This window comes from Cebidichthys violaceus, unplaced genomic scaffold (genome assembly GCF_023349555.1).
Source record: "Cebidichthys violaceus isolate CVI_PGR_0920_01 unplaced genomic scaffold, fCebVio1.0.p SCAF_98, whole genome shotgun sequence".
NCBI lineage: Eukaryota > Metazoa > Chordata > Actinopteri > Perciformes > Stichaeidae > Cebidichthys > Cebidichthys violaceus.
In genome coordinates, this window is record NW_027176984.1 from 96,464 (window position 1) to 123,613 (window position 27,150).

Genomic DNA, 27,150 nt, shown 5'->3' on the forward strand with positions numbered 1-27,150 from the left:
CCTCCGTAATAAAGCAGACTTTAACTGAACAACAGCTGCTAGTAAAGACAACAAGGTCAGCAACACCTGTAATCAGTTCTCCATGTTATATTAACCTGATAGACGATTGGTAATCAATGTTGTTGTTTAAGATTTCCGGTCACGTGATGGGGCGTGACGAATCAGGGAAGGACACGTCATGACTGCTGATAACCAATCAGGTAGCGAACGTGGGTGTGGGCGTCATCGTTTCTAAACTGACAGGAAGCATCCCACAAATGTGTAAAAGTAATTTCCCGTATCCATTTTTATTGATACATTTTATGTTAAAGTGTAGTAACATCACAATGTAGTTCAAGCCACAGGCTTGTTACTGTAACAGCGAACACAGCTAGAGCTAGTGTTAGCCCTAGTGGTGAAGAAAACAACTCCAATGATCCAATGCTACTTTACAAAAAGAAATCTGTAAAATAATATAGTGCTTTTTGTAAGAGAATATTTGTTTATTGTCTTTCTACAGTAAGTTATGCAGTGGTGGGCCGTCAGGGCCTGCTAAGCCTTCTCTGCTTTGTCATAACTTCTTACATATCTTTCAACTTGAACTCTTACTAAACACTAGATCTGCTAGTTAGCTTTCTGTTTGATAAACCTTAATGCTGACGTACTTAGCAGGCTACCTGGGTAGCAGTGGCACGTCAAAGAATACACCCAACATGTCAAACTAAAGATCTGATTGGTTGAAGACGATGACAATCAACAATATTGTCCCCATATACTTTAATCTGCAAAGGCTCTCTAGCGCAGTGGCCCGGTACCGGTCCGTGGGTCATTTGATACCGGGCCGCACCGAAAGAATAAATATTATATTATTTCTGTTTTATTGATTATCAGAGTCTGAAAGAAGTTTTATTTTGAAAAATGACCAGATTCTCTCGCAATTTCATCCGCCTGTGCCTCTGGACACATGTCAGGACGCTTGTCTCGGTCACGTGACACGTTACCTCAAAAGTTAAGCCCACAAGCTAGCAACACCGAAAACATTATATTTCCCACAATTTAATAATGCTTCTGCATTTTCCAAATGCACTAGTATTATTCAAACGTATTGTTTGGTTCGTAAGCCTCGTATCAAATGGTTTAATACGAATACGTGTATTATTACACCCCTAGAAACAAATAATAACCGTAGCTGTGGCATCATAATGAGGTTATCAGGAGGTGGTTCAACTGTAGTAGGACAGCACTGAAGGCCCAGCTATGAAATGCACGGCCCGCCACTGGAGTTTAGGGTTGGTCAATTCACAGTTCAGGGTTAGTCACTTCAGAGTTCTGGGTTATTCAACTCAAGGTTAATCAACTCAGAGTTTAGGGTTAGGCTCTGTTGAAGAAATCATTCAAATCCAGTTCAGAAGTTGCTGTGGTGTTGTGAGTTTAATAAAGCAAGCTGGTGACCTCACAGACTGAGCAGATCTGAGCCGGTGAGTTGACCCAGAACAAATGAAAAAGAAGCATCTTATACAGGGAGCCAGAGAAGTGTTCAGACTGTATGTAAACACTAGGAAACAAAGGTAAGGGCAGAGGGCAGGGAAGGGGCATTCACATTCAGACATGCAGGTCGACACGGCAGCGGGGCTGAAGGAGCACCTTCCTAACCATTTGGTTAGGAAGTCTGGCCACAACGTATGTTCTTCATCAGTTCAAAGTTGGTTAGACCTGCTTTCTGAAGCAGAGCCCTGATTTCCATACAACTAATGTGTGATATACACTGAAGCACACACAGTGTGTTTCTTCTAGATACTCTCATTTGCTTTAATCTGAAGTCCTTGGTGTGGAATCTACAACAAAAGCCTTTTTAAATCATTGACAAGGTCCTGCTCGTTAGTAAATGAGATAAATTGTCCTTTGGGTTTCTTTCCTGAAACAGTGTGTAAGCCCTGCCAGGCGTTCTCTGTGCCACTGTGAGTGTGACTCTGTCTCATCCCTGTGGGCTGCCTCGCTGATTTTGGTTTTGATCTTCCTTTGTACTCTTCCCATTTCCTCCTTAATTCCTACGGCCTTTTCTTTCCTTCATCAGCGCAGTAAGTTCTATTTTACAGTTCTCACACAGTTATTTTAGGAATTAACATTTGGTCTCATGGAGATTGAACCTACTTATCTCTGCAGTATCTGAGGGATCGGACACACGTTTCTTTTCACCCCTAAAATATACGTTCACATCAAATAATATGATGTGTTCCTTACATTAAACATACTTTCGTTTAATCATTGCACAATCACATGGGAGCTTGGGTAATTGTGTGTAACTTTCATTCTGTGTAACAGTCCACTTACAGTCTTCATGGTTTCATACAAAGCGCATCATCTTGCCTCACCTCACCTTTCAAACTGAGGCCATATAAAAGTTAGTCAACTCCTATCATCCTGTAGCAAGCAAACCTTTTGAGAAATGAATAAATAACGTATTAATACAACAAGAAGACACCGGAAGAATCTGTAGTGTACCAATGGGTCCTACAAACACTGGACCGGTGTTCAACACTTGCTGTCCGAAAGCATCGTTGTGAAGAGACGTGTTTCTGGCGGTTTTCCTAAACTGAGTGGTTTCGTTGCCTAAACCTACATTTTGTTTTGTAGCATAATGACGTCCTGAAAAACAAGTATTGTCTAGCAACGCAGAAGACATAGACAATATGTGTGGCTCAGCACAAAACCAATAGGTTGCATTTTGTGACTATTCATGAACTGCTGTGAGACTGAGTTGAGTGTACTCGTAGTGACCAGTTAGAATTAAAGGTATATAATACATACATGCATGGAAGACAAAGGTGAACATTAGAAGTTCAGAACCAAATAGTAACAAATCAAAAGTAGAATGAAGAAAAGAACAGGGACACAGCATGCAGAAGGAGGATCAAACAGTGACAAAGACTGATGTCATACAAAGTCTAAAGACATGAAAGAGAATGTGTGAAACAACACAAAGTTCAGCAGACTTCACAAACATCAGGATGAACTACATGTGTGGAAGCTGTGGATGAAATGAAGACGGCAGCAATACATCATTGCTGCAGGGAGCTGTTTATTTATTGATGAGGGCTTTCTTCTCTAACCTACATCAAAGACACAGTGACACAGGTGTGTGTAAGTGTGTGTGTGTGTATGTACTGCGCTCATATGCACTGGATATGCATATGAACTATGTGTTTTACAGGAGGCATGACACCATATCATCAACATCACAATCAGTAGAAGGAAAGTCCATTTTATTTCTAATAGCTCAATGTCACAAGTCAAGGGGCTTCACAATCCCCCCCCTGTCCTGAGACCCCGTTCCGTTTAGGAAGAACTCCCACAAACCCTTTAACAGGGAAAATGGAGGAGGTGTCAGGAGAGGGATCAGAAGTGTAGTAGAATCACCAACATAGTGAAGGTACACAATAGACAACCAGGATGACAAAGATATGGAGAGACTGAACAGATATGAAGGACGGACGACACAAAGACACAGGACACAAAGCTCAAGTACATTATTAACACTGAGAGGAGAAACGACCAAACACACACACACACACACACACACACACACACACACACACACACACACACACAGAGGGAGAGAGAACCAAGAGGAGAGACTGAATCTCCTGAAGGATGACGATCCAGATGTAAACATCTGACATGAGACATGACCAGCCATCCCGGAGCTCCCCTTCTCTCACCACGCTTCATCGCCAGCAACCTCGGCTGCGTTTAGCCATTCCACGTTCCCCGCGGCTCTCGATAACCATTCTCCGTTAACTCCGAAGTTGTCCGCCCCCACCTTCCAACAGTCCAGGGGGAGATCCCGAATTCGGCATCCCTTCCCTCGACCCCTCGACCCCTCATCCCTTCACCCCTTCATCTTTACCCTACACCTCCACGCCGCTCTTCCGACCGCCGGAGATCCAGGCGCTCGAACGACCGGTGAAACCGCTGCGACCCTCAGTCACCATTTTGACGCTCCGACAGTCTCTACATATCCCACTTCTCCGAGTGGACAGTTCTCTCAACCGAAGAACGCAATCATCCAACGCAACATTCCTTTACATCAGTCTGTTAAAAAAGCACAACTTTCCAAACTATTCAAGCAAAGATATTTAATCGTGACTCGTCTTGAAGAGGATCGATTCAAAACCTTGGTACCGGCCTCATTACCCTAATCGGGTACCTAAAGACATACTAAAGATCTTACATCCTTTCCTTTTCTCTTACTTCTACCTTTTTATGTCCCACCCACTTCGGCTAACTCCTCCCACCTCTACCGGCTACCCCAGCTGCACAGACCACTCCAACAGTGAATTACGGGAGCAGCTCGGGGTTGGGTATCTTGCCCTCTCTTCCTCCATCCCTACCCCCACTAGCGTTGCCCATCCCACCTTAAATGCTCTTCCTCATTTACACAGCTCAGCCAGTAGACAGTTCCAGCGTCCTTCTACCCCCCCCCCCCCCCCCCCCCCCCCCCCCCCCCGATCATCCCCCGTGCCACACGAGGCAACAGATTCTCACCGGTAACTACATCGACCTCGCTCAATCATCAATCCATCCAGGCCAAGAAGCCTTAGGCAGACATCACCAAACTGCAAATCATGATGAGTCACCTGCAGGGAAAGGCGCTTGACAGCGACGTAATAGGATGTGACGCACATTTTAGTTGACAAAATATTAAAACTTTTTTTATTCTCAGTGACACAGTTTCACCTCAAACTCCAAGATGAGAGGTGTTCCCTTTGAAAGAGTGTCCACTGTGCAACCGTTATTTATTTCCATGTCATATTATTGTCAATTATTTTTTTGTCAAAGCCTGAGGCCATGTCCACACGACTACGTTTCCATGTGATAACACATATGTTTTGCTCCGTTTACACTACGCCAGAGTTTTCAAAGCACTGAAAACAGGAGTTTGAAAACTCCGGGGTTACCTCTTCATGTGGACACTCGCAAACGCACAAGTTTAGAAACAGTGATGTAGACACCTGTGTTCACTACGTGATTGGTTCTTAGCAGTCATGACGTGTCCTTCTCTGATTCGTCACACTCCTATCACATGACCCTTACCCGGAAAATCACCAACAACAAAAGTCTTGATTACCGATCGACTACCAGGTTTATTTAACATGAACGACTGATTACAGGTGTGGCTGACCTTGTTGTCTTTACTAGCAGCTGTTGTTCAGTTAAAGTCTGCATTTCTACGGAGGAAGCAGCTGTTAATGGAGCGATTAGTGAGCGGCGTGACCAGCGGAGGTATCAGACCTACGGAGACGTCTGAAGTCAGGTTAGCGACTTTGATCAACCAATCTACTTCCTGTTTACACCGGCCCCACCCCCAAATGGACGGATGGATAGATGGATGGATGGAATTCATGCTTTATATTTATTAAGAGGAACAGTTTCATTCACCCAGAGAAGTGTAGGACATGTCTCTCACGTGGAATGCTACTCATAGGGAGGGACTCTACAGGCTAGCTGGTCTGGTTTAGCATAACAATGACAGATGTGACACACTGCCAGGTAAAAGAACACCACCAACTGCTACGTCTCTGCCAACAGAGAACAAGTTTCTTCTTCTTGTTTTCTTGCTCATAGTTCCATTTAAGTTTGTAAGTCAGACATTAGTCTGAGTTAGTCAGTATTCTTTCACCTGTCATGTTCGCTGTCATTGTCACATCACGCTTTCAACATACAGTACATGTTGCACGTGAGAATTGTGTTCGTATAGATGTGACAAAATGAGGACTGATTGTTGAACCTTACAAGCCACTGTACCCAGGTTCAAACAGCAACAGAGAGTGGTTCCCAAACCTTTTAATCCAGCTCTATCAGATCCAACACTGGTCTAATATATTTAACTTATTCACATTATTGTTTTATTATTACTTATATCAACGCAGATATGGTTCAATTGTCTGTTCTAAACCAAGATACAACAGTGGTAAACATCTGAGCTCACTTGCTAACTACTTTTCATCTAAAATCCATCACAAAAAGCTGACTCAGCATGTCAGCATTGAAACATGTTATTGTGACATTACGTACACTGAAGATCAGCCTCGCTGACATGCTATCTTTCTTGTTTGTTTAATGTCCTTCTGAACCCAACTGTGTGATGAATATCTAATGTCTATTTATTTTAGAGACTCTGCTCACAAACCTAGTTCATATCATGGTCAGAAGGTCATGGCACACTTGAACCAAACGGCACAGACCTTCTTACCCTCCACCTGACGAGACCCAGACCTCCAAATCCAAACCTAAGTCTTTACTTTAGTCTTGTCAAGTGCAAAAGGAGATTTCAATGCTACTCTCTCTCACTGAGGGTCTGTGATCTTAAAGTTGGTGTTGGGGCCCTATGGCCCCTGGCCCTAGTTATTTATAAGAAGTAAGGGGTGCAGTGGGCCAGTCACAGTACTGGGATCCATAATGGATAAGACCTGTTCAGAAGAAGATAGATACAGTGTACTTACAGGTCTAGAAAAGTCTGTAATAATACAAAAAAGACACAATGTCACACCATGTTGAGAACTTTTAATAAACAAAAGAAAAGTGGAAATAATACTGTTGCAGCAAACTTTCTACAGGAGAAATGGAAAGGCTATTCTTTAGGAGGAGGAACAAAGGAAGGAAATGTATAACGGTGGGCTTGTGTGTCCTAAGGCAAATTTATAAACTGATATTCCAAACACACTTTTATCTACAAGTCACCGTGGTGATTGGAATTATTAAAACCGGATGGCTGCGTTTATTAGGACACAATGAAACACAAAGTAGACCGTTTGTGTGTGGATGATACTGACACATGCACAAATAACTAAACGATTGAGACCACTGGGAGTTTAAAGAGCTCTGGTGGAGCGGACTCAGGAAAGGTTTGCAAGCAGTGGTGGGTCACATAGAGACGGGGAACATGTTATACAATATTTCAAAGTTAAAGAAATTTATAACATGATGGTTTAAAAAAAGTATATTATGAATATTCCAAATGCACTTTGATTTGGAAGCAGCTGGTTATCATGCTCCAGGCCATGCTTACTTTATTAGTCCTATAGAGATTTAGTGGTTGAAGAATCCTGTATTCAACACTGTGTCTATGGGGATCAGGCAACAATTCTAAGTGTTGGGGTCACTGTGCAGCTGTCAGCTGGTTCAGACCAGTGCTGTTCTTAGACTCGGAAGACTCTTTACCACAGCCTGCTTCTAGTTGACCTGGCCTTTTCTCTTCTTTCCTGGAAAAAAAGACAAACACCGGCACAAACATTACACCATTGATTCACAAAATACTGGTCTGTAGTTACAGAAGAACATGACAGAAGTGACAAACTACAAAGATGGTCCTCAGGAGAGGCCCCAAAGTTAAGATATCAAAAGTGCTGGACAGAACACACTGAAGATTGCTCAACAGTTCTCAGGGTTCATCTTCAGGATTCAGCTCAATGAGTGGCAGTGAAGAGCCATGTTGAAATATTTCTTATTTATAAGTGGAGTGTTCGGCTGTAAAAGAGCTTTGAGTGGTCGAGAGACTAGAAAAGTGCTTCATCAAGGTGTATCCAAACCATTAGAAACATCATCTGAAGACAGTGAATGACCGTACCAGATGTCAGAAACATCTCAACAACTATTGTACAGACATTCATGGTCCCCACAGGATGAACACTTATCCAGCGTCCCCATGAGGTTGATATGTGAAGTTTCTAGTGAAGTGTCTGGTAAAGTACCGTGACTTTCTTCCTTGTCGTGGTGCTTTCACCAGGTTTCATCTTGTCCAATACTTTGATAGATGGTCAAATACCTGCAGAGCTGATGGCATTAGTATCAGCCTCAGCACGAATCACTGTACTGTGATTAGTGCTGGTAAGCAAAGAGCAACATCACATCACAGTTTGTTCTTCTCCACAGAGGTAAAGAAACCTCGCCAGTCTAACCTTTGCTTTTTGTCTTGGTTTTTCCACTGCAAGGTTTGGACACAGAAATAGTCTGTTGACACTCTGCATTATACAGAGCCTTCTTCAGTGTCCCCATTCTGGTCCGCAAGCCAGAGCTTGGATCACACTCTCCCCAACTACCAAACCGATACTTGCAGTCAGCTGGAAGAGAGAAGTCACACAGAAGACACTTGAACACACGGTCCAGTAAAGCAGACGCATCACGTAGTTCAGCTAGTTCCATTGTTATTCCTCAAACACAACTCTGTGTCTATTAAAACCAAGTGGTCTGACCTTTCCACAGTAGTGTACCTACTGTTCTGTACTTATAATACAAGTAGAGCAACATGTTCCTGACTTCTCTGTCTCTGGTCTAGCTCAGCTACAGTTGTGGTCAAAAGTTTACATACACTTGTAAAGAACATAATGTCATGGCTCTCTTGAGTTTCCAGTTATTTCTACAACTCTGATTTTTCTCTGATAGAGTGATTGGAACAGATACTTCTTTGTCACAAAAAACATTCATGAAGTTTGGTTCTTTCATGACTTTATTATGGGTTATTATGGGAAAAAGTGACAAAATCTGCTGGGTCAAAAATATACATACAGCAACATGAATTAGCAATTTTGGTGACTTAGAAAGTTGTGTCAATGAAATGAGCTTCATAGCATGGCCTCTTAACTTCTTGTGAGTGATTATGAGTGACTACAACTGGTGACTTCTCTGAGGCCATTTAAATAGGGCTCATTGGATACAAACGCCCACAAACGCTACAATGGGAAAGTCAAAGGAGCTCAGCATGGATCTGAAAAAGCGAATCATTGACTTGAACAAGTCAGGAAAGTCACTTGGAGCCATTTCAAAGCAGCTGCAGGTCCCAAGAGCAACAGTGCAAACAATTGTTTGTAAGTATAAAGTGCATGGCACTGTTTTGTCACTGCCACGATCAGGAAGAAAACGCAAGCTATCACCTGCTGCTGAGAGAAAATTGGTCAGGAGGGTGAAGATTCAACCGAGAACCACCAAAAAGCAGATCTGCCAAGAATTAGAAGCTGCTGGAACACAGGTGTCAGTGTCCACAGTCAAGCGTGTTTTGCATCTCCATGGACTGAGAGGCTGCCGTGCAAGAAGGAAGCCCTTGCTCCAAAAGCGGCACCTTAAGGCTCGACTGAAGTTTGCTGCTGATCACATGGACAAAGATAAGACCTTCTGGAGGAAAGTTCTGTGGTCAGACGAAACAAAAATCAAGCTGTTTGGCCACAATGCCCAGCAATATGTTTGGAGGAGAAAAGGTGAGGCCTTTAACCCCAAGAACACCATGCCTACCGTCAAGCACGGTGGTGGTGGTATTATGCTGTGGGGCTGTTTTGCTGCCAATGGAACTGGTGCTTTACAGAGAGTAAATGGGATAATGAAGAAGGGGGATTACCTTCAAATTCTTCAAGATAACCTAAAATCATCAGCCCGAAGGTTGGGTCTTGGGCGCAGTTGGGTGTTCCGACAGGACAATGACCCCAAACACACATCAAAAGTGGTAATGGAATGGCTAAATCAGGCTAGAATTAGGGTTTTAGAATGGCCTTCCCAAAGTCCTGACTTAAATCCCATTGAGAACATGTGGACAATGCTGAAGAAACAAGTCCATGTCAGAAAGCCATCAAATTTAACTGAACTGCACCAATTCTGTCAAGAGGAGTGGTCAAAGATTCAACGAGAAGCTTGCCAGAAGCTTGTGGATGGCTACCAAAAGCGCCTAATTGAAGTGAAAATGGCCAAGGGACATGTAACCAAATATTAGCACTGCTGTATGTATATTTTTGACCCAGCAGATTTGATCACTTTTTCTGTTAACCCATAATAAAGTCATGAAAGAACCAAACTTCATGAATGTTTTTTGTGACAAAGAAGTATCTGTTCCAATCACTCTATCAGAGAAAAATCAGAGTTGTAGAAATAACGGGGAAACTCAAGAGAGCCATGACATTATGTTCTTTACAAGTGTATGTAAACTTTTGACCACAACTGTATCTATCAAGAGTCCTTTGATAGAACACTACTGCTACAGTCATAACCACAACCTCCAGATCGGACTTGACCTCACCATCACCACCAACATTCAGTCTTTTCTACCGAGTCTGGTTTTAGAATTGAGACATGAGTGATATGAGACAAATAGGACTTTACATAACAGTGCAGGTCTCCTTTAAGAGTGATGCAACACACATGTAAAAACACTTCCTGTCTTCAGAGTACAAGCTTCAGGCACCTCACCACAAAGTATGTCATAAACATTTGTTTCTAGCAGAATCTCCGCTGACACACTATCAACACAACGGTATCATTACAGCTGCACAGAGGTGGTTCTATGCATGCAGTGCTGCTGTTCTGGAGTGCATCACATGTTCCAGGTGGTATGCTGCTGTTTCCACCACCTCTGTGTTCACATACTGTACTAGCAGTCAGTGTGTGAGAGGCCTGGGAAACACAGCACACGTGACTTTACACTGAAATACACATTCTACCTCATTTCACCTGCACTGTACAGCACTGTGTGTGTGTGTGTGTGTGTGTGTGTGTGTGTGTGTGTGTGTGTGTGTGTGTGTGTGTGTGTGTGTGTGTGTGTTACCTCCAAATTCTTTCTTCCAGTTGCAAGGTACTCTACATTTCATCCTCTTGTTCTGCTGGTCACATGACCCCTCTCTAAACCCTGCTCCACAGTCCCCGTTGCTAGGGACACAGTTGCCATAGCGCCAGTCAGTGCATTCTGACCCGGACTGGGAGGGTTTGTTCTTCTCTGAGGATAGAGTAATCAGACATGCATAGGTTCAATATTAGGTTCAATATTATGTCATCATCTAATCCACAAATTCAATGACTGGAGCTGGAGCTCTGCTGGTGACTCACTGAACGATAAGGTGTCACTACACTCGTGACTGCTATTGACGGTGGTGTGATAGATGGTGTAAGTGTAAGAACTGTACACATCAACCTCCACTGTGCAATGTTACATCACTTTCAAATGATTGAACACGTTTTAACCCAAAAACTTGATTCATTTACACTTTCAGACTCTTAACGTTTCACAGACGACAGGTATACAGCCTGTGATTGACTGAATCAGGTACTCATAAAGTACTATGATTCCTACTGGCTCCCAGTAAAACCCAGATTAGGATTTAAAGTGGTTCTCCGTACGTGCTCCTTCATGTCTTAAAGAGATATTCCTGTACAGATAACCAGAGCCTTCAGCTGCCGAGCTCCTCTCCTGTGGAACCGACTTCCAGTTTTGATATTCATCTTATTATCTCACAGTCAAAAACTGAGCAAGTGAGCGTATTGTTGAAATATTCCTTCGAGTGGTGCGCTGCTTAGACTTGCTGTTTGAGGCAGAAGTGAACCAGTCCTGGAGCTCTCTGTGAAGAGCATAGTTGAAAGTGTGAGCAGTTAGAAGCCGTTGCTCAGTGACAACGCCTCATTACTCTGATCTGCCTGCTGAATGTGCTTCCTGTGGCAGCTGGGGTTAGTTAGCATTAGTATTACTGTAAGCTGCTTTCAACAGCGGCCTCATTCACAGCATTAATGACACGTTTGGGATGCTATATCTTGAATGTTTAGCACATTTTGGCACATGTCTTCTCATCTCTTCTTTTTGGGAATGATGGAATGTTGTAACAATGGACGTATAGGTAGCAATATGCAGTGTAACATTAACATCCATGCCCCCAGCTCCACTAGCTGTAAATCACAAAAGAGAAATGTGAAGATATTGTCAGCTGTGTTCAGACATTCAATGAGATGTGGGCTTCATCAATCAATATTTGCAGGAACATCTAGTGTATTGTAACATGACAAACATAAAAGAGAGAGAGAATCCTACCTTTCTTGTTTCTCCCTCCAGCTACACTTGTGACCGTGATGAGAGTGACGAGCAGCAGCACCAGCGCAGCCCTCATCCTGAACACACAGCAGAGGGAACGTGAACATTCACAAGTGTTGACCCTCACCTCGGGATTCTTAGCCGACACTGGCTGTCTTATTACGAGAAATACGCACATCAAATGTTAGTAAAACCTACATTTGAAGTGAAAATGTCATGTTCATATACAGCAGGCTTCTATTGCCAGTTACAACCCAGGTACCAGAATAAAATGTTGACATGGTACATTTGGGTTGAATCTTGATGTCAATACAAAAATATAAGTAATATCACCATTTCTAGAGAAGGTAATATCAATATTATAATAATCACTCATTGAAACTGCATCCTCAGGGCGGTTAGGTTTAGGCAACACAACTACCTGCTGAAGTTTGGTTAGATCATGGTTTGGTCAAAGATAATGGTTTGGTCAAAGATAATGGTTTGGTCAAAGATCATGGTTTGGTCAAAGATCATGATTTGGTCAAAGATCATGGTTTGGTCAAAGATAATGGTTTGGTCAAAGATAATGGTTTGGTTAAAGATCATGGTTTGGTCAAAGATCATGGTTTGGTCAAAGATAATGGTTTGGTTAAAGATCATGGTTTGGTCAAAGATAATGGTTTGGTCAAAGATAATGGTTTGGTTAGATCATGTTTTGGTTAAAGATAATGGTTTGGTTAAAGATAATGGTTTGGTTAGATCATGGTTTGGTTAAAGATAATGGTTTGGTTAAAGATCATGGTTTGGTTAAAGATCATGGTTTGGTTAGATCATGGTTTGGTTAAAGATAATGGTTTGGTTAGATCATGGTTTGGTTAAAGATAATGGTTTGGTTAGATCATGGTTACTGCTGGTTTCACATGGGTCACTAACGCCAGTCTCCTGGTTGATAGTCCTGTGTTGGACTATCAACCAGGAGACTACCTCCTCTCTGTGCAGACTTTAATCAAACACATTTGTGACATGTCAAATACAAACGTAATTCCTCTGGAATGAAATGAACAGTGTAGTTTTGTTGAATGGGAACATGTTTAGGACACCAGGCTGCCAATATCTCTTTTTAAACGAATACATTTAACTCGAGGTGATGAATTGAGACGTCGATCTTTGGCAGAGGCGGTTCTTTGAAATCAGCCGGCTATAGAAAGGCTCTAAGTGTTTGCCCAGAATTATATGGTGGAGTAGGATATGCAGTTCTGTGTTTTTATCTCCATGTTGAAGACATTTTCAAGGTATTTATCTGGTGTTTTCCTTTATATAACTCAAAGGTTGTCAAACACACCTACACTTACATCGTTTTTTTTTTCACTTACAAGGGGGGGTGGGGGTGTCTTTGTACAGTTGCACCCTGCTTTTCAAAGTTTGAAGTAAAGAGTTAGGTGTGAAGACATTCCACCACACTTAGCTTATACACATGAATGTCCTGCATACAACAGAAGAAGACACCAGCCATAAACACAGCAGGAACAAATGATCATGAGAGCCCATCAAACATCATATTCATCAGTGAGCAGCCAATAACAAGCAGACATAAAGCTATGAGATGAAGCTCACTCTGCAGGATCCAGGGCTCATTGTTGTAGAGCTTCACGTCTTGCAGCATAGTTATAGAACGGATTCATTATTAAGACATGAGATCAAAAAGACCAGCAGAAGATGGATGCTTTTCACAGTCTTTAATCTTCCAGTGAGGACTTCAAGCTTGAAATCATTAACTATCTGAAGCTGTGCCTCTCTGACTCCCCCACATGTGATCTGATCACACTCTACTCTTCTTTTTCTTTGTTCATTATTAAACTATTTAGATGAGATAGAACGTTTTAACAAAGATAAACTATTGACTATCTGTCACAAGGTGTTTTGAGGAGCTTTCAACCACATCTTGTGTCTCTCATCATGGAGAACATGAGGTAATCATAACTCAAACAAAGAAGTGGACCTGATACAAATGTTATGCCAAACTGCTATATCCAAGGTCCAGAACCTTCAGGTTCAATATACACTGTATATCATACAGTGATATACAGGGGTTCTAAACTCGCACAACACGTTTCAAATGAAAATACAATTCCAAACAACACATGTCAGGTCTTCCTCTTTTTAATTCAGTAATACAAAGTGCAAGCAAAGCTGGAGCATGAGGGAGTTTCACAAACCAGCCAGGCTGCAGTTCTGCACTGCTGCTCTAATAACCTGTCCAGGGACTGTAGCTGAAAAGCAGCGCAGCAGCATCCCATGAGGATTCCATTCCTAGCCTTTCCAGGATCAACCGAATAGCACCAGGGGGAATAAAAACATATTCATGGAAATAAAGACCTTGGTCAACCACAGCCTCATTTATGTGTTCAGCAGATGCTGAAGAGAATGGTTTTTAAAATGATGTTGCTGATCACAATACCATAAGACAACTGTGGTAACAAAATGAGGCCAAGCATTTACTTCTGACTTTGTGTATTTTGCTTTTTTAAAACTGCATATTTAAAACATTTTTGTCAATGACAAAACAAACATATGAAAGAAGAATGATCAATCTTCCAATCTTCTGTTATCTTCTGTCAATTGAGCCTGTTAAGGCTCAGACTGAAGGTCAGAGGTCACTGTGAGTGTCTAGTCAGTGTTGAGGAATGACCAACAGCGAGCCTTGTTTCAGGTTAGAGGTTAAAGGTGCTAATAATATCAGATTGGGAATATTTCCATTTCCTCTCAACATGTCTCAACATGTTGACAGCAAGCCAGCAGCTCACAGCTAACGGTGCAAACAGCGCAGTGCAAACAGCGCAGTGCAAACAGCGCAGTGCAAACAGCGCAGTACAAACAGCGCAGTACAAACAGCGCAGTACAAACAGCACAGTTCTAACAGCACAGTACAAACAGCGCAGTACAAACAGCGCAGTACAAACAGCACAGTTCTAACAGCGCAGTGCAAACAGCACAGTGCAAACAGTGCAGTACAAACAGCGCAGTACAAACAGCGCAGTGCAAACAGCGCAGAACAAACTGAGCAGTACAAACAGCGCAGTACAAACAGCGCAGTACAAACAGCATAATTTTAACAGCGCAGTACACACAGCACAGTACAAACAGCGCAGTACAAACAGCACAGTACAAACTGAACAGTACAAACAGCGCAGTACAAACAGCACAGTACAAACTGAACAGTACAAACAGTGCAGTGCAAACAGCTCAGTTCTAACAGCGCAGTACAAACAGCGCAGTACAAACAGCACAGTGCAAACAGTGCAGTACAAACAGCGCAGAACAAACTGAGCAGTACAAACAGTGCAGTACAAACAGCGCAGTACAAACAGCGCAGTGCAAACAGCGCAGAACAAACTGAGCAGTACAAACAGCGCAGTACAAACAGCGCAGTGCAAACAGCATAATTTTAACAGCGCAGTACACACAGCACAGTACAAACAGCGCAGTACAAACAGCACAGTACAAACTGAACAGTACAAACAGCGCAGTACAAACAGCACAGTACAAACTGAACAGTACAAACAGTGCAGTGCAAACAGCTCAGTTCTAACAGCGCAGTACAAACAGCGCAGTACAAACAGCACAGTGCAAACAGTGCAGTACAAACAGCGCAGAACAAACTGAGCAGTACAAACAGCGCAGTACAAACAGCGCAGTACAAACAGCGCAGTGCAAACAGCACAGTTCTAACAGCGCAGTACAAACTGAGCAGTATAACAGCGCAGTGCAAATGGCGCAGTGCAAACAGCGCAATACCAACAGCGCAGTGCAAACAGCACAGTTCTAACAGCGCAGTGTAGGTCTAACAGCGCAGTGCAAACAGTGCAGTGCAAACAGCGCAGTGCAAACAGAGCAGTACAAACAGCGCAGTGCAAACAGTGCAGTACAAACAGCGCAGTGCAAACAACTGAAACGTGCTGACAGAGCTAACGGTGTTTACCTGAGGGCGGTGTTATACTTCAACTACGATGCTGTCAGTCTGGACGTTATCAGCTGTAACCGCCGTATGAGAGCAGTGCAGAGCGCCGTCCATGAGACAACCAGTAGAGCATGCTCACATGCACTAACATGTAAAGAAAGCACACGGCCGGCTGGCTTTGTGAACACACACAAAGGGAGAGAGACTTCATTCTCTGCTCATGTAGACATTACTCCTGTATATCTTTAAATACACAGCTTGAAGTGGAAAAAGTAGGTGACGTGCATATTAGCACATATCCTTATTGCTATTTATTTATTTATTCCTTCTTTAAGAATGGTATAATGTACCAGTCATAATCAGTGGTGACCTTATTGTTTTGTTGATTGTATTACGGGTTGGTGCTCATTGTTTTGCGTTGTTTTTGTTGTAAATACTATTTTGTGCTGTGATACCCGGAGCTCTTTCATCAGAGATGAGCTCATAAACATCAGGGGAACAACTCCAGCGGACTTACTTCCAACTTTTCGGTTAACTTCTGTAGAATTACTGGACATTCTAGTCAAAGGTGCGCTCACCTTAACGTATGCAGTGAGACGACTCGGAGCTATCCGGTAAATCAAAGGGTGGAGGAATCTGTTTCTACTCCAACACTGGCTGGTGTAACAATGTGACAGTGGTTCTGCAGCACTGTTCTCCTGATCTGGACTCTTTCGTCATAAACTGTAAACCCTTTTACTCCCCCGTGAGTTCGCTTCATCCATACTGGTCGGTGTTTACATGCCGCCGCAGGGCAACGTGCAGGAAGCACAGCAGACACTCGCCGAACAACCCAGACTCTTTAGTTATTGTCCTTGGTGACTTTAACAAAGGAAACCTCAGTCATAAACTCCCTAAATAAATGCTCACCCAGAGAGGAGAACATTCATGTGAGTTATAACAACGACAAACCCTGGTTCACAGCAGAACTCAGACAGCTAAGGCTGCACAAGGATCAGGCATTTAGGAGTGGGGACAAGGATATGTACAAAGAGGCAAAATACAGGTTTAGTAAGGTGGTAAGAGACGCTAAACGACTGTACTCTGAGAAACTGCAACACCAGCTCTCAGCAAGTGACTCTGCTGCTGTCTGGAGAGGTCTCAGACAGATCACCAACTATAAACCTAAAACCCTCCACTCCATGAACGACCAATGCCTGGCAGACAAGCTGAATGAGTTCTTCTGTAGATTTGAAAGACAATGGGACAGTCCTGACCCCACCCCCCACGGCTCCATCAACCAGCCCCAGACCACCAGGCCCCCATCCCCCAGCTCAGCAGGGGCTCATGCCTTCCTGATTTCAGGAAGAACGTAGCCCCACCTGCCCCTATCACCCTATGTGACTCCCTCCATCACCTGTGACTCCCTCTATCACCCTGTGTGACTCCTTCTGTCACCCTATGTGACTCCCCCATTGACACGGTGGAGTCCTTCCTCTTCCTGGGCTCCACCATAACTCAGGACCTCAAGTGGGAGCTTAACATCAGCTCCATCACCAGGAAGGCTCAGCAGAGGATGTACTTCCTGAGGCAGCTGAAGAAGTTCAACCTTCCAAAGACAATGATGGTGCACTTCTACACAGCCATCATTGAGTCCATCCTCTGCTCCTCCATCACGGTCTGGTAAGCTGCAGCCACTGCCAAGGACAAGGGCAGATTGCAAAGCATCATTCGCTCTGTGAGAGGGTGATCGGCTGCAATCTGCCGTCCCTCCAGGACTTGTTCGCTTCAAGGACCCTGAAGCGAGCAAAAAAGATTGTAGCCGACCCCTCTCACCCTGGACACAAACTGTTCAAGCCCCTTCCATCAGGCAGGAGGCTGAGGTCCATCAGGACCAAGACCTCACGCCACATGAACAGTTTTTCCCGTCTTCAGTTGGGATCATCAACAAAGCCCGGGACAACCACTGACTGTCATCCCCAGGACAGTTTCTTACCGGTCACTCCCCTGCACATCCCTTCTCTGTTTCTTCATTTAAATACACTTGACTTGTATTTCAGATCTCTGGACTCGGACTCAGTAGCTCCTTGACTTCTGCTTCTGATGAAATCCATGGTGAAAAGGACAGCTGTCATGACATTGTTGAGCTTCAGGGACTGTGCCAACAGACTGTCTTGATGTACGAGAGTAAATCTCACAGCTGCTAACAGTGTTAATTTCATTAACATTGAGAAAGCTATGGACATTTAAAAAGCACACCTCCAGCAAAAGAGAGCGAGTGATCTTGGCTCTTTGTATCATCAATGTTTCAGTACGCTGTCACCACTTCATCGTTTCCGTGACTCCTACAGCCTCGTCAGCTGGAGTCTTGTACTCCAGGTAGGGACACTCTGAGGAGGTCAAAGGTTGATCCCCTGGTCCTCCTGGTTGTGGGGTGGGCTGAGGGCCAATAACCCTCTCCCTATGAGCCACAAAGGAGATAGTGAAACAGGTAAAACACTTCAGAGACAGTGGAAGATTAAAAGATCACCTGGGCCAGAAGACGTGATGTGACAGCACAATTCTCTTATGAGCCACAACAGAATCGGACCCCACGGTTCTGATTGAGTCCAGATAGCAGCTATGATTTATATTTTGTGTTTCTGGCTGGCAGTTTGACTTGGCTAGTCGAGCCTCCCCTCAAATTTCCATGGAAAGAGTGTATTCAGCTGTGAAATTTGAAACTTTCCAAACCCAAACCAGCCACTTTTCATTAAATATGCATGCGTATTTGTTTCTGGTGGGGCCGTTTACAGCAGCGTCCCTTGTGGCTCATCGTTAGCTGGCTTGCTGCAGCGTTTGCTGAGGAAACATGCTACGCAATGCAAACCATATGAAAAGAGCAAGTTCAGTGTATGATGAGTAAATGCAACCACTAATATTGAATGATGAATATTTTATGTTGATAACTGTAAAAACAAATCTCAGAGCCTGAATTAACCTGCTACTTTGTTTGACAAGTCTGCGTCAAAACACCCACGAGACTGACCGAGCTCAAGAGAATGGAGAACACAAGAGACCAGAGAGAAGAAGACAATGAGAGAAGTCACGACCTGTACACTCTCTGCTGTGGATGCTGCTGAGGACCTCCACGAACCACAGAGAGTAGTTAGGGAGGCGGTCTTTAGAAGTCATTGAAGTGGATTCTGTGAGGACAAATGAATGTACAAAAAGCCCTTCAATCCATTATACACAATCTGATTGTTAGTGAAGCCAGTGACTATTAACACACACACACATAAACCTGCCCTGTGGTGTGTGTGTGTTTTCTGCAACATAAAAACAATCAGACAGCAGGTCATATCTCCTTTCTAGAGGATTTGATTGTGCTCATTCTGCACATTTCACATATTAGTCCATAAATATTGCAGTGAACCACCATACCAGATATTAAACCAGACTGAATACCTGTATTAAAGATATTAAACCAGACTGAATATCTCTACTAAAGATATTAAACCAGACTGAATATCTGTACTAAAGATATTAAACCAAACTTAATATCTGGAAAATCAAAGAAGAGTCGAGGAGACCCTGCCCGTAGGAAGCCTGAGGCCCACGTCTGGAGCCAGGCCCAGTCGGAGGGCCCGACAGCGAGCGCCTGGTGGCTGGGTTTGCCATGGAGCCCGGCCGGGCACAGCCCGAAGCAGCAACGTGGCACCCCTCTCCTCTCCGTCCTGTGGGCTCACCACCTGTGGGAGGAGCCGCTGGGGTCGGGTGTGCTGCCCGATGGGTGGCAGTGAAAGTCAGGGACCTCGATGGACCAGACCCGGGAGGCAAAGGCTGGCTCTGGGGACGTGGAACGTCACCTCTCTGTCGGGGAAGGAGCCGGAGCTTGTGCGGGAGGTGGAGCGCTACCAGTTAAATCTGTTGGGGCTTACCTCTACGCACTGCATCGGTTCTGGAACCGTACTCCTGGATAGGGGTTGGACTCTTTTCTTCTCTGGAGTTGCCCAAGGTGTGAGGCGCCAGGCGGGTGTGGGGATACTCACAAATCCCCGGCTGAGTGCCGCTGCGTCGGACGAGAGGGTCGCCTCCCTACACCTGCAGGTTATGGGGGGGGGAAACTCTGACTGTTGTCTGTGCATATGCACCGAACAACAGTTCAGAGTATTCGGCCTTCTTGGAAACCCTGACTGGAGTCCCGTAAGGGGCTCCAGTAGGGGACTCCATAGTTCTGCTGGGGGATTTCAACGCGCAGGTGGGCAACGATGGGGATACCTGGAGAGGCGTGATTGGGAGGAACGGCCTCCCTGATCTAAACCCGAGCGGTCGTTTGTTGTTGGACTTCTGTGCTAGTCATGGATTGTTCATAACGAACACCATGTTCGAGCATAAGGATGTTCATAAGTGTACGTGGTACCAGAGCACCCTAGGCCGAAGGTCGATGATCGATTTTGTGATCGTATCATCGGATTGGAGGCCGCATGTTTTGGACACTCGGGTGAAGAGAGGGGCGGAGCTGTCAACTGATCACCATCTGGTTGTGAGTTGGGTCAGAGGGTGTGGGAAAACTCTGGACAGACCTGGTAAGCCCAAACGGGTAGTGCGGGCAAACTGGGAACATCTGGAGGAGGACCCTGTCCGGGAGATCTTCAACTCACACCTCCGGCGGAGCTTTTCTAGCATCCCTGTGGAGGTTGGGGGCATCAAACAGGAATGGGCAATGTTCAAAGCTTCTATTGCCGAAGCTACGGCGGTGAGCTGTGGTCTCAAGGTCTTAGGTGCCTCAAGGGGCGGTAATCCTCGAACACCGTGGTGGACATCGGTGGTCAGGGAAGCCGTCCGACTGAAGAAAGAGGCCTTCCAGGATATGTTATCCCAGAGGACTCCTGAGGCAGTTGCAAGGTACCGACAAACCCGAAGGGCTACAGCTGCTGCCGTGAAGGAGGCAAAGCAGCGGGTGTGGGAGGAGTTCGGAGTAGCCATGTTGAAGGACTTTCGGTCGGCATCAAGGTGTTTCTGGAAAACCGTCCGGAACCTCAGGAGGGGGAAACAGGGAAACATCCAAGCTGTATACAGTAAGAATGGGACTCTGTTGACTTCAACTGAGGGGGTAATCGGGCGGTGGAAGGATAACTTCCCTGGCAAAGCCCCAGGGATTGATGAGATCCGTCCAGAAATGCTGAAGGCACTGGGTGTGGAGGGGCTGTCTTGGATGACATGTCTCTTCAACATTGTGTGGAGGTCTGGGACGGTGCTTAGGGAGTGGCAGACCGGGGTGGTGGTTCCCCTGTTCAAAAAGGGGGACCAGAGAGTGTGTGCCAATTACCGCGGTATCACACTACTCAGCCTCCCTGGTAAAGTCTACTCCAAGGTGCTGGAAAGGAGAGTTTGGCCGATAGTCGAACCTCGGATTGAAGAGGAACAATGCGGATTCCGTCCTGGCCGTGGAACAACGGACCAGCTCTTCACTCTCGCAAGGATCCTGGAGGGGGCTTGGGAATACGCCCATCCGGTCTACATGTGTTTTGTGGACCTGGAGAAGGCGTATGACCGGGTCCCCCGGGAGATACTGAGGGAGGTGCTGTGGGAGTATGGGGTGAGGGGGCCACTTCTGGGGGCCATCCAATCCCTGTACGCCCAAAGCGAGAGCTGTGTCCGGGTTCTCGGCAGTAAGTCGGACTCGTTTCCGGTGAGGGTTGGCCTCCGCCAGGGCTGCGCTTTGTCACCAATCCTGTTTGTGGTATTCATGGACAGGATATCGAGGCGTAGTCGTGGGTGAGTGTATGAGTGTTTACAGTTCGGTGGGTGGAGGATTGCATCGCTGCTTTTTGCAGATGATGTGGTCCTGATGTCTTCATCGGGCTGTGACCTCCAGCACTCACTGGATCGGTTCGCAGCCGAGTGTGAAGCGGTTGGGATGAGGATCAGCACCTCTAAATCTGAGGCCATGGTTCTCAGCAGGAAACCGGTGGATTGCCCACTCCAGGTAGGGAATGAGGCCTTACCCCAAGTGAAGGAGTTCAAGTACCTCGAGGTCTTGTTCGCGAGTGAGGGAACAATGGAACGTGAGATTGGCCGTAGAATCGGAGCAGCTGGGGCGGTATTGCAGTCGCTTTACCGCACCGTTGTGACAAAAAGAGAGCTGAGCCACAAGAAAAAGCTCTCTATCTACAGGGCAATCTTCGTTTCTACCCTCACCTATGGTCATGTGAACTGGTTCATGACCGAAAGAATTAGATCGCGGGTACAAGCGGCCGAAATGGGTTTCCTCAGGAGGGTTCCTCAGAGCCGCTGCTCCTTTGTGTGGAAAGGAGCCAGTTGAGGTGGTTCTGGAATAAGGATGCCACCTGGGCACCTCCCTAGGGAGGTGTTCCAGGCACAACCAGCTGGGAGGAGACCCCAAGGGAGGCGCAGGACCAGGTGAAGGGACTAGATCTCCAAACTGGCCTGGGAGCACCTCGAGATCCCCCAGTCAGAGCTGGCTGATGTGGAAAGGGAAGTTTGGGGTCCCCTGCTGGAGCTGTTGCCCCCGCGACCCGATCCCGGATAAGCGGTTGAAGATGAGATGAGATGAGATGAGACTTAATATCTGTATTAAAGATATTAAACCTGACTGAATATCTGTATTAAAGATATTAAACCAGACTTAATATCAGTATTAAAGATATTAAACCAGACTGAATATCTGTACTATGCTGTATACCAATACCCATGCTGTTTGACTATTTAGCAATGAATGTTTAATGACTCAGTGAAATACTTGAGGTTTGAAAGGGTCATAGAACCATTTTGCTCCCACAGAAAAAGAAATGAACTGAATGATTGAAATTGAAAAGGTGAATATTCTATGAATGAACGTGTTACACTGGAACCAACGCAGAGACAAATCCTAGACAAGAGAACAGCTCTACAGCTCCTCCAGGGACCGTCTTCTCTCTGCTCTGATTCTCTCTGTCGGTGCCTAGAGGTCCATGAGACAGGACAGAAAAACAGTACTTCAGTCCTGAAACCACATCCTGGCTTCCTTATGAACATGAAGTAGACAAAGAAAAGGTTTCCTCAGGGTCATGATGGAATGAGCAGTTATTTCTGGTGGAATGAAGAAAAGCTTTCTTTCTTCTTCAGGTTTGTTGTGACAGACGTGGTGTCCTGCAGGACTCAGATTCAACAGTGGTCATTTGATGTTATTTCACTCTGTCAGTGAAATCATACAAGTAATCATACAGGGTGAACCCTCTGCTGCTTGAGATCACAGTGAATGAAAGGATGCAAACAGTCAGTAATGAGTTACTGCTATGAAACACATGACTGAGTGTAGCACGTTCCAGGTCAGCCATGTGCTCGCATTCTAAAGTTCTGCATGACAAAAGTCGCTGCGTTTCCCGCCTACCCGGCTTTTATGTTTCCAAACTAGCTGTGACAAGGGTTTGGAAGTTTAGCTCAAAGCACGGTGGGTGGTGCCTGACTGAATCTCGCCGTAACTGTACCTTCTCACTGCTGAGACAATCAGTACTACAAACCCATATCCATATCATGGTCCCACCTCTCAGACTGCCCTCAACATTTCCCTTACGCCGAAAAATACAAAGGAGACCACGAGGGGGGGGCTTTGAGGATTGCCACATGTGTTGATTGGTTGAGTTTGGTCATGTGGCAGGAGCTACCTGAACTCATCCCTACCATTATGAAGCTGATCACATTCACTGTATGTGTGAGGTGTTGACCTTTTACAGAAGGTGTGTTTAGCCCCAGCCTTCCACAGCTAGAAGCTTTAGACTCTGAATCAAAGCGTACCAGCATCAAACATGTGTTTCACTGTAAACAGTGACCGTGTTAACTGGTGACTTTCAGTGCAATGCGTCCCTGGTTGCTCGTAGTAACTTCTGTAAATGGTTTGTAGATAATAAACAAAGATGTGTGTATTTAAAAGTGATTAAGCTCTTTTTACGAGGACATGGGCCGTCGTCACTACGAGCAACCGTTCAGCTGAGAGTCACCAGTTAACACGGTTCCTGTTTAAAGTGAAACACCAGCAGCACTATGGCTGCAGGCTATCAAACGTGTTGACTACCACTGTTAATGTCTTTGTGTAGCTCTTCACTGACTGTGTGTGCACACTTGTGTACGTCATCATTGTTTAGAAACTGTAAAAGTATGGTCAGTTATGTTACCGGAGGTGGACAAAATATTAGAAACACCTTTCAGTTTCAATCGTATTGAGTTTCAAAACATCAACAGTGGGTTTAGGACATGTTGTCACTATTGAGAGTATATTGTTATCATTTTCTGCAACGTTCTAATACTTCAATAACATTACATCATGTTCACACACACACACACACACACACACATGCTGATTGATACCGCCTCCTCTCTCGTTGCTGGATAACTGGACCTCCGAGTCATCCTTGCAGAACTTCTAGTAATGTCCTGCTCCACACTGGCTCGCCTGCTTTAGACTCTGTCTGTCTAGGATTACAACGAGTAACCTTTCATTTTCATTTCTGCAGTGCTGGCGATTAGCAGACACAGTGTTCTTATCTGACTGGACCAAGAGTTATGGCTGCTTATTTAAAAAAAACACAAACACACACACAAACACACATACACACACACACACTTCATAATAAATGGCTGACAGTATACACTTCTGTGGGAAGTTCACTTTTTAATCTGAAAAGCCATTTGTGGTGTGAAAAAGACACATTTTGCTCCTCAAGTTGGATTCTGACCAAATTATTAGAAGTGAGGGAGGTTGGACATAAGGGCTCAGTCTGTGTGTGTGTGTGTGTGTGTGTGTGTGTGTGTGTGTGTGTGTGTGAGTGCGTGTGTGTGTGCATGTGCGTGTGTGTGTGTGTGAGTGCGTGTGTGTGTGTTGACTCTGTAATTAGGGATTCTGAAAAGCAGCCAGGCGGAAATGACATTTCATGGGTCCCTGTATGAGCTACAGCAGAGAACAGAGAATAACAGGCTTTGTCTCTTTCTGCTGTCTGATCTGAATCAGCTTGAATCAGTAGACTGTCTACACTCACAATGCATTAGTGTAACTGCATCTTCTGACTCATGATCAGAACAACAAACACTTCTAGTGCACAACAGTACTCAACGTACCGGTACGTATGATGTCGTAGGAAACATTAGTTTTGGTTATCTGTCACTATTGTCACATGAAGGTATCTGCATGTAATGGTTTTCCTTTCATTGACCTGTAGTATCTACTGACCCAACAGGAATCCTCCTCACCTCAACACAACGGTAATCCTTCACTAAGAGTAGTGACTTACTTCAGCCCCACGGGGTTCGATCACGGGCATGTGTGGATGAAGATGAGTCAGAAGCTCCTGTTTACTGAGATGATTGAGCTGTCAGACAGCTGCTTCCTGTCACGTTCAAACATCCAGCTGTTGGTTTGTCCTGAGAGACACCTGTCAGAGAGGCGGTGCCCTGCTGATCCAGACTGGCACACATCTGTCTTTAGCTGAATTTATCAAGAGAACAGGTCAATATAAATGTTTTCATATTTTCATATCAACCATATTTAAAACGACGTGCTACTCTCAGAGGAGAGGTCACTGGCCACATTCATGTCTGACTGCTCAAAAATATTATAATATAATATTTAATAATGCTTTTATTGAGCTGAATGTGTCTCTCTAACCACCAGTCGGTTCTGTTAAAGCCAAGTTAATCAACCCTGGATCCTCTCTGTGTGTCTCTCTCTCTCTCTCTCTCTCTCTCTCTCTGTCTCTGTCTCTCTGTCTCTCTCTCTCTTTCTCTCTCTCTGTATCCCTCTCTCTCTCTCTTTCTCTCTCTCTCTCTCTCTCTCTCTGTCTCTCTGTCTCTCTGTCTCTCTGCTCTGACCCTCAAAGCAGAGCCTCAACATCACACCGTTGAACATCACCAGCGGGGGAGATGGACATGAAAAATGAAATGAAATCTAAGACTTTTTATTGAGTCTGTTGTACTTTTGATATTTAGTTCAGGTTGAAAGTTCAACTGATGACTGAAGTAAAAAGCTGAGTTTCATGTTTGATATGTATGTTTCTGTGGTTGGAGGAGTTGTTTTATTTCTTATTTATTTGAATTCATGACGTGACAGTAATCTGTTCTGGATCAATAAAAGGTTTTTTAAAAATCAAAAAATCTCTCTCTCTCTCTGTCTCTCTCTGTCTCTCTCTTTCTCTCTCTCTCGGTCTCTCTGTCTGTCTCTGTCTCTCTCTCTCACACAGACACTGGAAATGTGCCTCATACTCACAGCACAACACAGTTAAGCTACTTGTATCAGCAGGAAGCAAAAACATGCATTACTAACATTTTTAATCAAACCCTAAAATATGCTACAATAGCTTAACTGCTGCACTTGCACACACACACACACACACACACACACACACACGTAAAGTGTGTTTCTTGCACTATTGTAAAGTTGAGATGTGGGGAAAGTGCCGGATCTGGCACAGGAAATGGGACGATTACATAAAGACTAATAAAAGCCAGCGTCAGATGAAAAGCACTTAACAGTAGCGGTTAGAGAAGTGGAATACAGTACGACGTTAGACATGATGTACACTGTAACAACGTTAAGAGCTAAACTAGTGTTGCATGTGGTTTTCTCAGGTGAACAGACCAAAGGATCTCTCTGTGTGTTGGTGGAAGTCATTAAAAAGTTATTACAGTTTACAAAGCGTAGTGTGAAGATTCACTTACTTGTTAACAGGCAGTCGGAGGAAGACTCAGGGGAAAGTTGTGTCTCAGTCTGGACTTCTACGTCTCTTACTCATGCACCTCCCTGAGCCCTGCTTTGTCTCTCAAACCAGTTCATTCTGGTTGCATTAGCCCCATTCACCCCCCCCCCCCCCCCCCCCCCCCCCACACACACACACACACACACACACACACACACACACACACACACACACTGAGACAGAACTGCACAGATGTGTTGTCATGAGACGACCCCCTGCTGCAGGTCATTGGGTCAGACACTTTTAAATTTGGTATTTGTTGATTGGACAGATCCACATCAGCCCACAGCTGCAGCGAGGAGAATCTCTGTCTGAGCTTGTGTTGTTTCTTTGATCATTGTGTTTCTTATCGCAGCGTGTCTCTGCTTTCATCTTCTTAATGTGGAGTTGATCTTGATGAAGGGAGACCAGAAGGCATAAATAACAGCAGAGAGCAGAACAATGTTGAGGCTCTAAAGTATCAGAGGAGCTGTGATGGAATTTAAACAAGCCAAGAGGCAGAATGAACTCAAACTCACATAAAAACATTCTAAGTCTGCGTGATGACACTTAAATACATGAATGTAAAAGACAACAAAGAAGAAACAGGTGACCTGGGTCATGACTATTATCATAAAGCTAACCTAAATAACCCTGTTCCTCCTGTAGACGCTGCATGCTGAGATAATAGAGTTTGATTAAGCTTT

General features: G+C 44.7%; 1 protein-coding gene across 3 annotated transcripts; it reads right to left on the reverse strand.

Annotated features, from left to right (window-relative positions):
* Nucleotides 1–6,528: 6,528 nt before the first annotated feature.
* mdka (midkine a) lies at nt 6,529–26,530 on the reverse strand. Of its 3 annotated transcripts, none has more exons than XM_068704678.1 (6): nt 26,427–26,527; nt 25,004–25,197; nt 11,816–11,892; nt 10,565–10,732; nt 7,938–8,099; nt 6,529–7,241 (listed from the first exon to the last, which is right to left on the reverse strand). In XM_068704678.1, the coding sequence occupies exons 3-6, from the start codon at nt 11,889–11,891 to the stop codon at nt 7,213–7,215; spliced, it is 435 nt and encodes a 144-aa protein (XP_068560779.1). In that variant the 5' UTR covers nt 11,892; nt 25,004–25,197; nt 26,427–26,527; the 3' UTR covers nt 6,529–7,212. The 3 variants fall into 3 exon arrangements, with proteins under 3 accessions (XP_068560779.1, XP_068560780.1, XP_068560778.1); XM_068704679.1 differs by lacking the exon at nt 25,004–25,197 and adding an exon at nt 17,994–18,195 and having other exon boundaries at nt 26,427–26,524; XM_068704677.1 differs by lacking the exon at nt 25,004–25,197 and having other exon boundaries at nt 26,427–26,530.
* Between the last annotated feature and the right edge of the window lie 620 nt (nt 26,531–27,150).

Excerpts from the sequence above, each read along its gene's own strand:
- mdka (XM_068704677.1), bottom strand. The coding sequence starts at position 11,891 with ATGAGGGCTGCGCTGGTGCTGCTGCTCGTCACTCTCATCACGGTCACA. Across the intron at positions 8,100-10,564 it reads CTGGAAGAAAGAATTTGGAG|CTGACTGCAAGTATCGGTTT; the intron begins GTAACACACACA and ends TCTCTCTTCCAG. Across the intron at positions 7,242-7,937 it reads AACCAAGACAAAAAGCAAAG|GAAAGAAGAGAAAAGGCCAG; the intron begins GTTAGACTGGCG and ends CTTTTTTTCCAG.